Source organism: Atta colombica, unplaced genomic scaffold (assembly GCF_001594045.1).
Source record: "Atta colombica isolate Treedump-2 unplaced genomic scaffold, Acol1.0 scaffold92, whole genome shotgun sequence".
Classification (NCBI taxonomy): Eukaryota; Metazoa; Arthropoda; class Insecta; order Hymenoptera; family Formicidae; genus Atta; species Atta colombica.
Window position 1 is genome coordinate 1,064,064 of NW_017259586.1, and position 18,740 is coordinate 1,082,803.

The window sequence follows — 18,740 nt, forward strand, 5'->3', positions numbered from 1 at the left end:
CTTTATTAAACTTTTGTATCAAGGCTAGGATTGAATTTCTTTATTGTTAATTGGCAAAATTGTTTAACACGATAATCTGTCTGGAATAATTTGTAATTTAAATTGATTAAATTACAATTAATTAGTTTCGGGGAATATTCGAGCGCCATATGCGTTAAGCGCCAACAATAACACATGTGACGCGAATCACGTGTCGCGAACATCTTAGCGTTAAACGGATATACCACATGCTCGATGATGTATTAACCATATATTCATTTCCATAGCGAAGTGTTAAATGCACGTTTACTATCACCATCGGTATGTTAACTACGCGCTTATCTCCTACATGGCATATTAATGATGCCTTTAGCATCGAGCCAGGTGTCCGCGAATTCAGCACCACCCACATTATTAACAATACGTCCACTTCCTGCTACATAGAGATGACACACATACACGCACACGTATTAACAAGTAATCTTCTTTGGGTACTAATAGCGTGACCACAGCGTGCTACGTTTATTATACGGTACATCTAGAGTCTAGAGTTACCAGTACTCTTTTAAGGTTATAAAATTTCTGGTTACTAATTAAAATTTTATGCTTACTAGAGTATTATCTTTTAAAATTCACCCTGAAAATATGGTAATGTGATAAAATATAATATTTTAAAGATTTTTACCATGTATTTTAATAAAATTAATCAAATTTATTTTATACTTTATTGTAGTTTTATTTACGAATGAGAGGGAAATTTACATAAAATTCTCCAAAATACAATGTTGTCCCAGAATTATCATATTTTTAGGGTTAACTCTAAGAAAAAATTTTCTCCGTGTATAAAATTGTGTTATAATAAAAAATAAAATAAATAAAAATAAAAATAATAAAAATTGTCAACAAAAGTTATGTTGTAAAAATTTTATTTTATTAAATACCTATACATAATGCGTAAAAAATTATCCTCCTTTCGACCCTGCATTATTATTCCTTTTTTAAAAAGTATGCACGTATGCACTCTTTTCTTATGATAAGGTAAGGTCAGATAAGGTAACTCTATAGCTGCAACTATTATTTATTCAGATAAGGTAACTCTATAGGTACAACTATTATTTATTCGCTGATATTTTACCTCGCGAGAAATCCGACATTCTCTCAGATTGGTTTGAAAAATTCATTTATTCGTTTGCTGCGATTATTGTCAGAATTTCTCCAAATATATTGAAATAAATCCACTATGTAATCAGTGGATGCACGTTCGTAATAATCATTAATAATCATTGCGAAATGCGTAAATACGTTGGGATATTATTGGGGTTTTATCCGCGTCTCATTTTAATGAACTCACATTCAATTCACGGATATTAACTTGAATTTGATTTCGACTGCAAGCACGCTATTACAGCAGGTGCAAAAAAAATGTTTGCAGTTTGAAGAACAACATGAATTATCATCATCTGCTGAATACACATATCTTCTGTTTCTATTATCAACAAATTCTGTTTATCGGGCTTGGTTAATACGACGGACGAGACGTATCCGCAAACATTCATTCTCTAAAGAGAATATACTCGCATTACATAATTCTGTTTATCTTCCTTAATCGACATGCAAGGTAATATGAGTAAAGTTGCGAATAGTCAAGTAAATTTTGCGATATTTCTATACAAGCTGCTCGCGGCTATACAAAATCTGTTTTTAAAATGGATGATATTAATGCATAATTATTAATTTTTGAATATTTTTATTATAAATTCAGTAAGAAGATAATTTTCTCTAAAATCCATTTGAGCGTATACTATATTTATGCACACATATGTATAATAGCATCATATCTGGAAGAGAAGCTTTTATTCAGGAATTTAATTGTAATTCACACCACGTGCAAATGTCATTTTCATAAACGAGATACAAGTGCTTTGGTACCAAAGTGCTAATTTCAGTGGACACAATTTGTGATTATCTCGCTGACAATCGACGGGTATTTTTCATTAATCCAATCCCGCAGAATTGACATCGCACGGTGCGTTGCTGTTATGTGAAATTCTCGCACGGCTGCCAATGCATTTGTTGGTTTGCCGAGTTTCGATGTATCTTTTTTTTTCCCTAGTTTCCTCGTTTTTTTTTTCGAATTGTCACGCTGCAGCTCGCATTCGTAATAAATCACTAGAACTGCGATCGTAACAAAGTTCGCGCTATTCGGTTCCGAATTTAGGCGAATCTCAGTCAAGAGTTTGCAATATTTCTTTCGGAACCTTCTGTGATATTCTCACGCATATTGTCAGTGTATTTCCATTAGATTTGTGAAGTTTGAGTTACCGCACAGTTCCTTCCGGAATTGTGCTTAAGGCGTTATCTTCTACTTGGCCAATAGTACAAATAAAAATATAAAAGGAAGCTCTTTTTAGCGTACAAAGAAATGTTTGTAATAAAAAAGAAACGAGGCATTGAAATCTAGATTGGGTCGTGATAATATATTATATATACGATCTTCTATAAAATATATGTTACAAAGAATACAAAATTATTTATTATTGTACTAACAAGGTGTTTAATACGTTTATAATTTTGATTTACTATCACATTTTTTATAATTTATGTACATAATTAAATGCAATTTTGTGTGTTGTTATATAACATCAATCATTTATATTGTGTAAATAATTACACTTGCATAACGAGATAATTATATCGATCGTATATTACATGTATAATGTAATATAAGTTCTATATATTCGAATAACACAATTTATAATTATAAAATTAATAGATGTGATAACTGTAGATTTATTACTTATTTTAAAATTATTTTAGAATAATTATAAATTTTATCATTAAGAAAAGTGCTGTGGTGTTATATTTTTAATTTATTATTATAATTATCCTCTATCTGGTTTATTGTATTCTACTAACAATAATATTCTACAATACACAACAATAAATATTATCTTCTTAATATCATTTTTTTCGTAATAAATAATTTTGTATTTACGAGAAAGGAAAATAATTAATTTCCGATTGTTTTCTGTTCAAAGTCTGCAATTCACGCTTTATCTAACGTACTTATTTGTAGGAACAAATAAGTTGGCGAAAATATTTTAAATATGATGAAAATACTCTAAATTATAGTACCAGGATTGTTAGCAGTCAGAGAAAATCGGCAAAAGTTAGAGAATTAAATAATGGCTCTAAGAAAATCCAGGAAAACCAGGAAGAGTCAAGAAATGTAGGAATTCATTAATCTAAATAAAATTAAATTATTACAACACTATTTCTAAATTTAAACTTTACTTCTTCTTAAAAAATTATTAAATTGATTTTTTTCACATTATTTAAAAGAATTGTGATTTTTCAATTTTACTGGAACTTGCTTTGCGTGAAAAGTCGGATGCCCTTTAGCAGGGGGAAGGTGGGATGGAATTCGTTTCGCATAGAAAGTCGTGCCCCTTTAAGCAGGGGGAGAGGAGGTGGGATGAAACTCGCTTCGCGTGGAAAGCCGTGCGCCTCATAAGCAGGAAAAAGAGATGGAGTGGATCTCGTTTCGCGTGAAAAGTCTGATGCTCTCAGACAGATCGAGTATTGTATAAAGCGAAGTATTGTATAAAGTCGAAATAAGACGTTATTACTTAAAATAACAACAATATCGATTCAAAGCTAATAAGAGTCAGCGCGGAAGGAGATGCAGAACCTAAAGTGGAATGATGACTTAATTCCAATATCTTGTAGTAAGAGTCCGGTTAAGATATTCAATTTTATTAGTTATTATTTAAACTTTTTTAAATAACTTTTTAACGATTAACGGCTGTCACCTAAAATCTGTTGGAGGTCATTCAGGATCATGATCTTGACAACATATGTCAAGGTAAAGATCATCAGCGATTGCTCCTCCTTTCTCTCCTTTTCTGCAGTTTTATCTTTATTTTTATTTAGTACTCCTTTCAGATTTTATTTAAGGAAAATTTTACTTTATTAGTCAAAAAATATACTATATTTTTATGATTTTTATTGATGTGTTACATATCCAGTCATATTAATTACATATTTTATTTGATTTGAGAATTGGCTAAGAGACTTAAAACAGATACTCCGACTTTTATCTGCTAGCTAATGGGTATGAGAAAAATATAAAATCGAAAGAAAGAACAATGTTTCTACATCGATCGATATAAAAAAAAATGAAAGAGAAACGAAAAAATGTATCACGTGTGATGTGAAACTTGGCTACGAACGACCAAGAACGCTTCAAAATAGTCGTTTGAACAAGCTTGGATGAGATCCAACTTCAGTTACAAAACTTCCTGCTCTAAAAAAAGTTAATATTTATTTCGTATCGATATCTTAGAAATTATAGAAGATTATTACTTACATCTCGATGCACTCTCGTTTCTTACAATAATAAACTGATACATTGTTTTATACATGCGAAATATTTTTAAAAATATTTTTTCCATTTTTATATCGATTTTATATAAATACGTGATAAATATGTTTGCGGCGTATTTATGGATTATTTGGATTCATTGTGAATGTAATATCTTTTATATAGATAGTTTTTTGTGATGACAATTTTTGCTGGGAAATTATTTTAAATATGCCCAGAATTTGTTTTACACATTTGTTTTACATAGATTTACTTATTTTTTGTGTTCAATTTATAGATCTTTTTACAACTTTGAATAAAAATTGCCAAACAATAAACTAAAAAGAAAAATCATTACTTTGTTTGATTATATTTTACTATATATATATATATAAAAAACATGTAATAACTCAGAACTTTATTCAATTAAAATTTACAATTTATTTCAATAATTGTAAATTCTTTAATTTAAATGATGAAGATTTACAACTATTTATCGAAGTCTAGATTTAGTTATCGAATAAAGGCTTTGGAACGACGTCCTTCCGACAGAAGGAAATTCTCGGGTAACGAGAGAACGTTAAACGTTCCAATGTATTTGTATACCGTTAGTGTATGATATATATCGAGCTATTGTAATCGTATTTAGGTTGAATCCTAGAAGCAGTTCGATTCGAGACAGTGTACGAGCGCATGTATCGATTTATCAGTTGACTGATTGACGTTCTCGCTAGATAGTTGTTGTACTCCGTTGGTATACACCACTGTCAACACAAATTCTCGCACTCCATTAGCAACAGCAAGTCAAATGTTTGTACACGAGCGGAAACCGCGGGAAAATATACGCGTCGTATTATACGGGCGTTGTCGCCGATGTTCGCACAACGAATTCGCTTTTAGACACCTCTCTTTAACAAGCGATTTCCAGCTGGATTAAACACGAACATACGCGTTGCAATCCCCGAAAACGATTATATTATTGAGATTTTACTGAGATTTGTGTAAGCTCTTCTTGATGAAGAATATACGGATAGAACGAGTTTGCTGAAATTTAATTAGGCAGATACAGATTTAAAAATAACAAAATCTGATCCTTTTTTTTTACGAATGTAAATAATAATTTCCGACATCATTTTTCTTGCTGAACATAAATCCGTTAACAAAATTTGGTTAGCATGTTACAATTTTGAAAAAAATAACGTAAAAAAATACGATTTTATAGAGAGTCTTTACTGGCATCGATACTAATTTTTTTTAATTTCATTCATGCGAACGTATCAATTTTTAGTTTTAAAATGCATTTTCAGTTTTAATATGATTTTCCGTTTTCGAAATACTATCAATTTAAAAATAATGATTTTTTTATGTAATATAATACATACATTATTTTTCAAATTAATATATTTAAAAAATGAAAAATTATGTCGAAATGAAATGTATTTTAAAATATTTTAAAGCTAAAAGTTAATACTTTTATCTAAAGTTAATAAAATTTAAAAAAAATTTAATACTGTTGCTATAGTGTTATGTAGATCTTAAAAAAAAATCGTCATATTTTTTTTTCTCTGAGGCTTTTTTTCAAAATTGTGGCATATTTTATCAAATCAATTCAATTCAGCAGGCAAAAATACGCCGAAAATAATTATTTATATTTGTGTTGCAAAACAGTGTTGGAAAGTATATTTCAAAATAATTTTTCATCAAAATAATTATGTAGGAAACTGAAGCATAATAAGCAATGCCATAAAAAGTTTTAATATTCTACCTACTAGTGAGCGTTCTACATAATTATTTTTATAATTCAACAAAATTATTTTCACATCTGTTTCTAGCTAAATTTATAAATATTTCAGTAAAACCATTATTCTTTCCGGACTCTTGAGAATTTATATCAAGAAATTCTGGTTATATTAAATTATACATGCAAGAAATTATAAATATAGCGAGGCAATCAAAACACACAATGATTGGTATAATAATTGGAAATTTCAAAGAGCAGCTGGATCATATTGAAAGCATTGAGTTGCAAATAATATTGGTTTACATTCATTAACGAGTTTCGGTTGGCATGGAAGCAGAGGAGCGTTAGGAGTCGAGGTGTAATCGAGGAATTGGCGTAGATTATACATCACACTGTCGTACCATTCGCGAAGCCTGCATTATTTAGAATAAGCAGCTTATGATGCTATAGAATCTCGGACGTATGCCAAAAGAAGAAGCTTAATTCGTATTCTATATCCGTTTATTGTTTAATGTAATTGAGTATCTCGTTAATTCTTGATATCTTCCGCTCGGCGAAATACGAAAATTGACACTGAAACGCGTTTCAATACAATTATCGTTGGAAATTTGAGCACAGTTAGGAAGGCGTCGCAACAAACACCAAGCGCAATAAGAAATACAAATGAGAATGCTAGAGATTAATACATACACGTGCAGAAAATGCAAACGCGTCGATTTAAGGGTTCTTTTAGAGAGTGAAGGCAATTTTTTTTAGACCAAACTTTGATACTTTTGTAACTTGTTTTATATTTGATTAATAACGTTGAGTATAGATTTCGTGCAATTAAATTCTATAAATTGGAGTTTTTTATTTTTCTCAGAAACATGATACTTCCTAATTGAACTCATTGATTCTCCACCGAAAAATACTGTTCTCTCTGTTCGCTTTCATGTCCAACTTTACAGACTCGAACAATTTCATCTTATAAGTTCGACAAGTGTAATTTATCTTTGTAAATATTTTCAATATATTTGCGTTACACGTACTAATGATGGTTGCCTAAGGCTTGAAATTTGAGTAAACATCCTTATTAGCGAATACCATATATGAGGTCATTCATTATTTGCCTTTACTCAAGCGGTAAGCATCATTATTTTTTCAACCGCTCTTTATTATCCAGATTTATATCGTGCTATATACATGCTGCACATATAATCCATACTTCCATATTTTTTTCTAACTATAATATATAACATGTACCTAATGATAAAAAATTATTAGATATCTTTTGGTTGATTAACTTGTTATCAACAGAATAATTAATCATAATTTATGTGCATTTATTTAGCAGAGAAAAAAAATACAAATTTATAATTTATATATAATTATATAATTTATATAATTCATTTTTCTGCAATATCACATTGTGAACATAAAAAATTGTTTCAAACATATACTAATTATATTAATATATTTTTTTGGTCTAATTTTTTGTTGTGTTGTTTGTCTATTGTTTATTTTTTCTTATTCTGGAGCAAGCTCTATTAATCTCCGCTACTCTGATGTATCTACAGGCTATTCTTGATAAATAGCTTGTTCAACTTGCATCTCAATATAAATCACGATAATCTCATTTGCGTAATTATAATTCCTTATCATCAAAGTTTCAAACAGATATCAGGAAACGCTTACTTCAGTAAATCGAATGGGAAACATGTTGGAAAATATATTCCATAACTGGATTATCCGCACGCGACATTCCTATAACTCTTCGTCACACCGTTTTGAAGTACTACCTTGTTCAGATTGCCTGTATTATCTTGGGATAGACTATTTTGAAATAGAGTTTACGTGTGCATTTATGCGCGGTAGCAGCTACTTGTGATATCTGTTTCGTATAAAGTAACTCAGAATTATCATCTGTTCCCTCTTTCAAATTTCTACATTTATGATTTGTGAAACAAATGAAACGAAACTAATATTAATTGTTAAAAGAAATGAGACAAAGATGAGATAAAGATATGTGTATAGAAAAAGTAGGATATTTAAATATCTCTTGTAAATTATGAAGAAAAATTGGATAACATAATTCACTTATCGTAATCGAAACTAATATTAATTGTTAAAAAAAAAATAAGACAAAGATGTATAAATTGTTGATTAGAAAGAGTAGTAAGATACTTAAAATATATCTCATAACTTATGAAAAGAAATTAGATAACATAATTCTTTGTTCACTTATTGTAGCTATAAGTAGAAACAAATGAGCAAGAACTTACAACTTGGATAAAATTAAATTTTTTTAATCTAGTAATTACGCATTAAGAAATATGCACTCACAATTGGTTTATTGAATGCAATTTACCTTCTAAATCTTAATCTTTTTCTTACATTTATACATATGCACACGCATTATATGATAGTTTAAAATATACCGGGTGTCCGACGAGACTCTAGCAATAATTCATCGAAAGGTATATAAGACTAAACTGAATCGAAAAGTTTTCTATCATTTTGCAATTTTCGCAGTAGTTAATTAAAAATTACCGAATATTGGTCTTCAATAATTTTTTACTCAAATACTATCAACTTTACAGAAAAACTGCAACAGACAAAAATCATTTATTTTCTTCTTATAAAACTCTAAAAATTTTTTCAAATTTTTTTTTATCAACTTTTAAATTGCATTTTTTTATTTTTACCATGAGAAAATACGATATTAAAAACTTCTAAAAAAATTCTCCGAATTTTATGAGAAGAAAACTAACAATTTTTGTCTTTTGCTGTTTTTCTGTAAAGTTAATAGTATTTGAGTAAAAAATTATTGAAAAAAAAACCAATATTCAGTGATGATTTTTAATAATTAATATCTTGTTAATTATTGCGAAAATTGCAAAATAGTAGAGAACTCTTCGACTCAGTTTAGTTCCATCTACTTTCCTGTAAATTATTGCTAGAGTCTTGCACACTCTGTATACTCTCTTGCATACTTCTAATTTTTTAATATTTATCATTCTTTGCCGGCATTTACAAATAATAGAAAAGTAAATAAAAATTCTGTAGTCCCTATATTTACATATACATCTATACATACCGTCGTAAGTAGAGTACGCGACCAAGATATCTGCATAGGCGGGTATACTGTATTTGAGTGTATCACTCTTTATACTATCTGTCTTATGAAAAACCGTCACTCCATTGTCCAATTGCATCCCGCGACATGCCTGCGGAAAAGAAAAATGTGCATGTGAGCGACGATACTAGATTTTCTCGGCATCTAAAAGATGCATGGACCCGCGATAGGAAGATTTCTTCCGTGCAAAAACGTCCAGCGAATTGTTTAAAATGCTTTAACGTGACATCATAATCCACGCGATTCGTGAGATTATTAAAACGCTCACGAAACGAGAGATATACAATATCTACGTGCACGGCTGCATCACCGTGTAATACAGATCCGAATTCTGGCTACGTTAATGCAATTCTTTATAATGTCATTTTTATTTATGCCGTTGTAATATATATACATATATGTAAACATACATATAATATAAAAATATATATAAAATGTAATAATTTGTATTTATATCTCTCGTGCATTCTAGATTTTTGTTGTGTTTAACACATAAAAATCGATTTGCCGTGTGAGCTGTTATCGGCTATTCAATTACATAAACATGAAACTACATAACATGAAAAAGAGTTGCAGTGGTGCAGATATTATAAAACACGATAAAACATTTAGCTCTCCAATAGCAATATTTAATCCATAGTCGTAATATTATCAACAAAAATATCGAAACAACCTACTGTTGTATTATCAACTTTAATATTTTCCTTTCGACTTTTGAATTTAACTCATATTATTTTTAATTACATATACCAGCTAGTAATAGCACTTAATTCTTCTTTTGATAATCTGTTTTTTAAATACGGAATAAGTGTTGTTTATGGAAATTATTAAACAATAATAATTGATACATATATTCTTTCTGTTATTTTAATCATACTTGTCATTAAATAAATTTCAACGGCTTCAGAAAAATTGATAAACAGCAGTTTTTTAATTTAGTAACTTTATTTCTTCTGATAAAAATTGTACATCTTACAGTAAGAACGGCACAATGTACCGTTTGATATATTAAAGAGCTAAATGTTCAATGGCCGGCAGCCAAGTGCTGCAATTGCTTTTCTTTGGAAAGGTAAACTCGTAATAGAATGTACGAGACAATTACACGCAGATCTATCGATGTTTACAGCGTCGTTAACGAAAGACGAGCAGCTTGAACGGAAGCGCAGCAAGAAATATGGAAGCTACTTACTTGAGGCTACCGCGGTTGCACACAGCTTTCAAGTATACAGAAAATAGCATTAGTTTCGATAGATAAACGCGATTAGAATTTGTGCGTCTGTGCAATTTACATTGCTCGAAAATTCTAATAATCTCATTGTATATAATTTCTATACTATACTCTCTCCATATCATGTTGTTAAAATTTCAAATTAGTATCGTTCGAATCATCGATTAGGTAATTCGCAATTAATTAGCCGCGTTTACATAGACATGATTTAGGTATATGTTTACATTGAGAGGACAGGTGGATTTGCTTTCGAAATAATTGATATTTTGATTGGATCTTTTGGTATAAATCTAAGATTATAATTGAGTCTTGCGAATTACTAGGATTCTCGAATGCACACATTCGAGACACGAAATCAAATTATTAATCATTTCGATCATTACAAGCGCTAACTTTATCGCGCTCATTTATCCTCGTCGCGCTTTATCTTTGGGATCATCGATCCTCTAACTCTATTTGGGACGGAAGCAGTAATTTCGAAAGATATCCGGCAAGTTGGCCTTCCGATCCTTTTTCTTTCATAGCAAACTAAATTACAATCATTGTCGGAATAGTTGTTCTTGATTGATCGTTCCTCTTCGCGACTAATATATTAATCAACGATTTTTAACGATCAAAAGCTATATAAGTTAGTCGATTATTATATATTAACTGTGCTAATTAATTATTATTGTTAATTAATTGCTTTATTTTAATATTTTGAATTTTAAAATTAAATTATTTTAATTTTATTTTATTTCAATTTAAATATCGAAGTTAGGAATGATTTCTCACCTCTCTCTACCATATTAAATATCTCATAATATATTTCTATCGCGTTCGTACTTTTCAAAATAAGTAAAAATGAAATCATTTTATTCGTGTAATTCTAATATTAATATAATTGTGTAATATAATTAATAATTGTAAACGTAATCAGCAATATATCGTTTGGTGGTTATTAGTATGGGAGTAGTATGAGCATACGTGCTCTAGTTTCCAACGTACTCGTCGTACAACGTCGACAAGGATGGATTCGAGTATATTGCGAATTTAGAATCCCCGTCTGAGATATTTGGATCAAGCTTTGGAAAGGACTGGATGGATATCAGTCGCTAAGTTGGCTTTAGATACTGGTTAAGTATGTAACCGACGGTTGGATACCGACGGTTATGCCGCCTTCTTACTCTCCTCGGATGTGGCCGTGGGCGGAGTGAGACTGGTTCTGTTGAATATTGATATTGCGTTCCTCTATGAACGCGCCAATCAGGTCCCGTCTGAGTACTGCGGGTACAGAAGCGTCGCGGGGACCTCGAAGGTGTCACGAGGACTGGTACTTCGATTGCGTATGTATTAGCGATACGAGTCGGTGCAGCCTCGGTTTGTTTGGAGTCAGTAAGAGTATTGGTCGTGTCCACCTAGGAGAAGATGGCAGGATGCGATGTAGTTTCCACTGCATATCTTCTGGTGCTGCTTTTCCGGATGTGGAAACTGCTACATCGTCGATTTTTCTATAATTTCTTATATATTTTTCTTCATGGAAATCGAAATTTATTGTAATAATAACGCTATACTTAAAGAAAAATTAGTACATTGAAATAATGAATAAAATCCTCATTGATATTGTTATGAATTTGCTGTGTTATCATGTTTGTTACAAAATTGAAAATCAAAGAAATGTCAGGAAAATTGAAAACGCGCGGTCATAGAAATTAAGAAAAAATCAAGGAATTTTGCAAAATTTTCTACAAAATTGAATTTCTTAGAATAAACTTTAAATAAAATTTAATATACATATATCACACCTACATAGTTTGGAAATATTATCAACTTAATTAAACGTAACAGTATTAGTAACATTAATAGTACATTGTGCTATATTAAATTGCACCCTCAACAAAATATTTGATTGGCTTCCAAATTGAGATAAAAACACATAATTACTGGAACCATCAGAGAATATTATGAAATTTTTCTAGAAATCAGGAAAAAGTTATGGAATTTTAAGATGAGGAATTTGTGATAATAACGAATTCAGAGAGTTGTTGATTTAACTCTAAATTAGTTTCTAATGCCCCGTTTCCACTAATGTAGATTAATAATAACTTTAATTTCGATTCAACTTACTCTTCATCTTTTTCTAATTTTTGCTAGAAAAGGACGAAGAGTAAGTTGAACCGAGATTAAAGTTAATCTATTATATTGATGGAAATAAATGATTGAAGGATAATTCTCAGCGATTTTGTGATGATGTAAACAAGAACTTTATTTTAATAACTAATTTTTCCTTGAGTGTAATATCATTAGTTATATGTATATGTATAAAGAAACGGTCTATAATCGAGCAGAACAAAGTTATTAACAATTTTTATAACTTTATTATACGAAGAACATATACAATTAATGTACGTTTCGTACGTCACAGGTCATTTTAATATTTGCGTTCAACCGAACCAAACGTTTTATTGTAATGATCTCCTGTTTTATATATAATGCGTTCTGACTTTAATTTCAATTAATTTTCTGACACTGAAAATTAACAAACATTATCTAAAAAGATGTCATCTTTCTACACTCACATTAAAAAGCAGGATTTCAGGAAGGTTGAAGAATAAACTGCTTCTTAGTATGTTTATAATCATTTGAAATGTTTTCTTGCGAACTAATCAACTATTATAAATATAATGTTATTTATTTGATATTCGATCAATTTAAATCAGTGTAATAATTGTTGAAAAAGGACCTATGGGTTCCAAAACGTATATTAATTCTATATTGTTCTTCGTATAATAAAGTGATGAAATATTGTTAATAACTTTGTTCTGCTCGATTATAAATCATTTCTTTATATATTTATTTTATATTGCTATTATAGATCATTTCTTTATATATTTGTAAAAAACGAGGAATTAGAATATCATTGATATAATATCTTTTAGTTTTCTTGAAGAAAAATACATTTAAAAAATATAGAAATGAGACGATCCTCAATACAAACGATCGCGAAAGAAGTTGTGTCCTCCTTTGTATTTTATATTTCGCATAATACTTACTTATTTTTTCCATGTAACTTGAATATATACGCGCATACAAATGTCACGTGCGAGTTTAAGATAATAACGTGCTTGAAGAAGAATGCGTGTTTCCACATTTTTGCCCTATTTAAAATATTTAAGTATTCGGCCGACTCAACATATGCACATCGAGCGACATGGAAAGCGAGCATGACGGAAATACTCGTGGATAAAAAAAATACGCGGAGAAAAACAAAAGGAGAAAAAAATAACAAATGTATAGAATATTGCGCGACACGAATAGCTTCGCTCGGTACTTTTTAATTCGGCCAGTGGCGAAATCCCCGAAACGATGCACGCGCTCGCATTACTTTCGGAATTATGCAAATAACAGTTTTTGCCGTTGTTCTCTTTCTCGGGTAAGGATGGACGGGGAGTAATCTTAATTACTGCAGCGTTTCTAGCGCGCGAACAGTTTCCATTACATCGCAGAATGCACATATTTCATTGACTGTGCCCGCTAAAAACCCGACGGTGCACTAATGTGCGCGAGCCCGCAAATCCCTCGGAGATCGTCGTGAGGCAGATAAATGGGGAGTGTCTCTAAATGGAAAACGATCTCGGTAGGATTATGCTCGGAGAAAGAATTAGATCTAGTGTGGCATTGTTGTCTGAATTACAACGCGGCTGCGTCAACCTGATCGTTTTTGAAACGCGGACCATCGCATCGTCGCAATTATACGTCATTTCTATCGCAGCGCGAAAGAAATGCGGGTATCCTATTTACAGTTGATTTCCTCTTTCTGTAATTCGCGGAACGGCCATTCATTTCTGTATCATCAGTTTTGACGCCATCTATTCCCATCCATTAGATCGTAAGTAATTACAGAAATTTAGAAGAAAACTTTGCCTCTGCAGTTTTAATGAAAATATGCGAATAATGGACACCAATAACGGTTATATTTAATATTATAACTTGTTTCTTGAAGAAATGGAGAGAAACGTAAAATTATCAAAATATCTCTCCCATTGTTTTAATAGTGAATCAAATCAAAAGTTAAATAAAGTCAAATATAATTAGTTTCAAATATTATTATAATTAAAATGTGCATACACATAATTTAAAGTTTATTTTCAATAAACTATATAAAATAAAATTTTATGTGTGTGTGTGTGTGTGTGTGTGTGTGTGTGTGTTTGTGTGTGTGTGTGTGTGTGTGTGTGTATAAATGATGATAGTTCTCGGATATTCTATATATCAATTTTTGTAAAATCATGTCACAGTTTTTTTTCTCTTTTCCGATCAGGATGCCAACGTGAATATCGCTTTTACTGTTACGTTACGTTACAAGCATGCAGGATATACAATCGCATTTAACTAAATTTATATCTGCCGCACAAGGATATTGCATATCGAAACCAACCGAAAAATGTTATAATCTTTTTTTTCCGCTCTCTCGTTTCGTTCGTCTCTCTAACGTTATCTCTTATTAAAGTACGGGCGGATTTTCGCAAATGCGGACAATGTTAAAATCATAGAAATAGTTCCACGAAATAGTGTTCTTCATCATTGTCCCAAATAAATTATCTAAAGATAATTTAACTTTTAGAGAGCGGAAAGTTCCATTTTTTTTACTCTTACAGCTTTTTCTTCACTAAGATTTGTTACAATTTATTATTTTATTGTATTTCTTACTTCAAAATATGACAGTTTTTTAGCGTTATTATAATGATAGCAAAAAGATCAGAATAATATCACAAAAGAAGTCATGACGTGCGAATGTCCGCTTTGTCACAGGTATGATATTGCTATGACATCATTATGCAGCTGTGATAAAAGTTAAACCTCACTGTGACCTTCCTATGGTGTATAACTATATATAGATAATAATATAATGTCACTGTGTTCTTTTATTATAATAATCTCATAGTGTTATCACAATTTATCCATGACTAAGTCTATTGTGACATAAATGTAACATTTTTTGCTGCGAGGAGGGGGGGGTATTTTTCCGCCCTATAAAATTAAATGTGTATCATATTTTGATTCACGCACGAAAACATTCAAACAATCGCAATATATTTATAAATTTAAATAATATAAATAAAATTATAATGAAAGTATTTGTTAGAAAAAAGATCTGGATATCTTTGTGAGTCATCTGGTCAAAGACTACAGAAAAGAAAAGATATACAAGAACAAAAACCTGTACCTATCGGAAAACTCAATTAACTTCAACAGCAAGCCATACGATATCTTATATTAACTCATAAATCACTTCACATGATCCGTATAAATCTCTTGCGAATTACTCAGCATGTAACACCGCTTAGACGGTTCACTTGGGATGATCCATCACTTGGGCTATCGTTCGGAGTGAACGAAAGTGGAAAGTGGCTTCGTTTCTTTATGCGTGGAATCGCTCATTGTTCGTCGAACACACGGATAGCGTACGTATAACTCACGCGATTCTTGTACATACTACGAATATCTATCAGATATGCTTACCTGAATGAAGAATAGTTTTGGTTTCCCGGCTAAGCTGAGGCATTGATCGCCCGTGAAGGGATTCCATAACGCATCGACTGGATATATGCTGTCGGCTGAATGTAATAGACCCGATTCGCCGTGTGACATTGCGACCACGATCAGGCAGTCGGCATCCGTGTGGTCTTCCGCAGCGGCTTTAATGAAAGGATTAATTAATTCCTCGCGGTAGCCGCTAATAGTCGTCGGACGCGGCCTGGCCTAATAGTCTGTGCACAAACAAACTGCTCCGAGGTGAGATTGTGCAGATATCGTTCGCTGTATAATGTGAATTTCCTCCGGCGGGTCGAAACGGCTGTACGTGCCAGCTTTCGAGTTTGCGCGTCGCGGTATTAAGGAATTAAATGAAGTTTCCTCGAAGTAAAATTGTGCGAAGTAATTTATTATTAAGGCACTCTAAACAAGTTGTTACCGTGGATCATAGACATTTAAGAATTACACATCCTTTTACAACGAACATTAAAAGGTAAATAAAGGTTTTTTGAATTGTCACATAAGAAAAATAGAGAATATTAAAACAAAATATTTTATGCAAATATCGTGTTGTTATAAGTAAAATGCTTCCGTCTAACTTTTGTTAAAAATAGATAAAAAAAAAAATAAAAATAAAAATCGTCTCAGCAATCATAAAACAAATTGCTCTTATGGAATAGAATAGATCATACGATCCGTTACTTTTTTTAGAAAATAATCGATTTTCCATCCGGTTAAATTTGCTCTATGTTTTTGAATGCGTTTAACATATTTTTGTGTAGAATATTAATTGCAAATATGTGCATAAATGTTTACTTTATAAACTCGCAGTTTTTGTCGCCTTATATATCACCTACGTGAAATAGAAATGTTTATTACGCAAAATTACCTTCATAATCTTCATGAGATTTTAATGAAACGATAAAATATTAAATTCTTTTCAGAACAAAAATAGCTGTTTATTAAATGGAAATGGATTATTGTAAAGTGGTTTTCAAAGGATTGATTAATTCTGCAACTCTAGATTCTCAAGAGACTGTTTTTCACAATATATTACGTTCACGGATAGCAGATTGGATATAACATTGTGATTGTTATTTTATCACAGCGAAATAATAGTAAAACGTGTAAAAAGAAACGATTTTTTGTTCCTTTTTACATGTTGTCGGGAGAGGGGGGAGGAGGGAAATCTATACACAACAATAACGAATTTGGTGGATACGCATAAAAAGTTCTTTTCCTGTATGTACCGTTACTACATTATTCCCTTCTCTCGAACGTAATATTTAGATATTGCTAGATTTTACTATTTCTATATCTTTTCCGTTTATTCAATTTTGTTTGTTATTGCGACGATTTTTTTTTCGTATAGTTATCCGTTTTATTTTTGATCGTGGTAGGATTCTTTTAATAGTGCGCTTTACTTTTTTTTTCTTGTTATAATCAAATCTTATTTATGATTTTGTGCATTATACCTCCAAATGTTATAGTGGAATTATAAGTATGCGAATTTGCCTATTAAAATAGAATTTTATGATTTAAACAGAGTTGTGCATTAAAAGGAAGTACAACGTTTAGTATTTATGTTTCTTTCTGATGATTCATTACTACATTTTTATATAAAACAAATGTTTCGATTATAAAAACTATAAAATATGTTTAGCATTGTTTTATTTACAAAAAAAATTTATCCATGGGAACTTAATTTCTTTCTTAATTTTTCTGAAAATCTAAGAATTTGCCAAAGAAAATCCAAGAGTGTACTCTATTTCCGCCTTTTTTTTTCTTTTTATTACCCTTTCCTCTTCTCACAAAGCTTGTAAGTATTATTTGCTTTTCTTCTGCCGTTGAAATTATTGGACATTTTGTTAATAATTCTTTTCTCAACTTTAATGCAAAATTTGCTCTTATTTTTTTAAATAAAGGCAAAAAATTTCCGATGCATCGCGTAGGGTCTTATCTTATTTCTTCACAAGAAGCATTGATCTTTTCGAGCCAAAACATTATGACCAACAAGGGTCGATAATCCAATTAAATTCCGCATTGCCTCGGTCCGGCAATCCTGCGGCACTAATGTAATTAAGGAGTTGGATATAAAAATTGCATAAAGAGGGCATGGGACGGTAGCTGAAAAATCGACGCGCGGCTTATTCAGCTTGCAAGTTATGCATGATGTGCGGACGGGAAAATGTTTCGCAAAAAACTTTTGCGTATTACGTGAGCGACGTTGCTGTTCGCGCTCTGTTTCCTCAGAGGGACGCGTTTCCCTCTGAGTTTACCGTGAACCGTAATGGAAATTTACTTTGACTTCTTTCGATCTCGTTTGATAAAAAGAAAAGAATCTTACATCACGTGAAAAAATCATTATATCGTCTTGCACGTACTTGCACGTGTAATGATCATGATAATTACTATTGATTTAATGTTGCTAGATGTTAAATGAAAATAATCAAATAAAATGCCCTTTATAGTAGGTAATTATCTGATATTATCTTTCGCTGTAATATTGTTTTCCTTATGTTCATTAATTACCCTTTAGCTTTTGTTACTTATTTTCACTTGAATAAAGGTAAAGTTTACTATAGAACTACAAAGTTTACTTATATATATCTATTATATATATCTATATATACAATATATACAATATATACAATATATCTATATATACAATATATTATTATCAGGTATAGCTTCGAATCTGCTGTTTAGCTGTTGCCCCCCCCCATTGCGTGCAACTGATCTGATGTATTGTAATTTTCTGATGTATTAATTTCACTGTGTTATCTGCACTCAATAAAGT

At 31.0% G+C, this 18,740-nt stretch overlaps 2 protein-coding genes across 5 annotated transcripts in view; one reads left to right on the plus strand and one right to left on the minus strand.

The window, feature by feature from the left end:
• The window catches only part of LOC108693569 (alkaline phosphatase-like), a 187,553-nt gene that overhangs the window by 82,076 nt on the left and 86,737 nt on the right, over positions 1–18,740 (plus strand). The gene's annotated exons all lie outside the window — the stretch shown is intronic.
• Positions 1–18,740, minus strand: part of LOC108693570 (caspase-1-like) — a 41,271-nt gene that overhangs the window by 3,689 nt on the left and 18,842 nt on the right. Inside the window, exons 3-4 of the mRNA XM_018202590.1 lie at positions 15,929–16,104; positions 9,160–9,289 (exon numbers count right to left, since the gene is read on the minus strand). Coding sequence (XP_018058079.1) covers positions 9,160–9,289; positions 15,929–16,104 — 306 coding nt within the window. The remainder of the gene's footprint in view (positions 1–9,159; positions 9,290–15,928; positions 16,105–18,740) is intronic.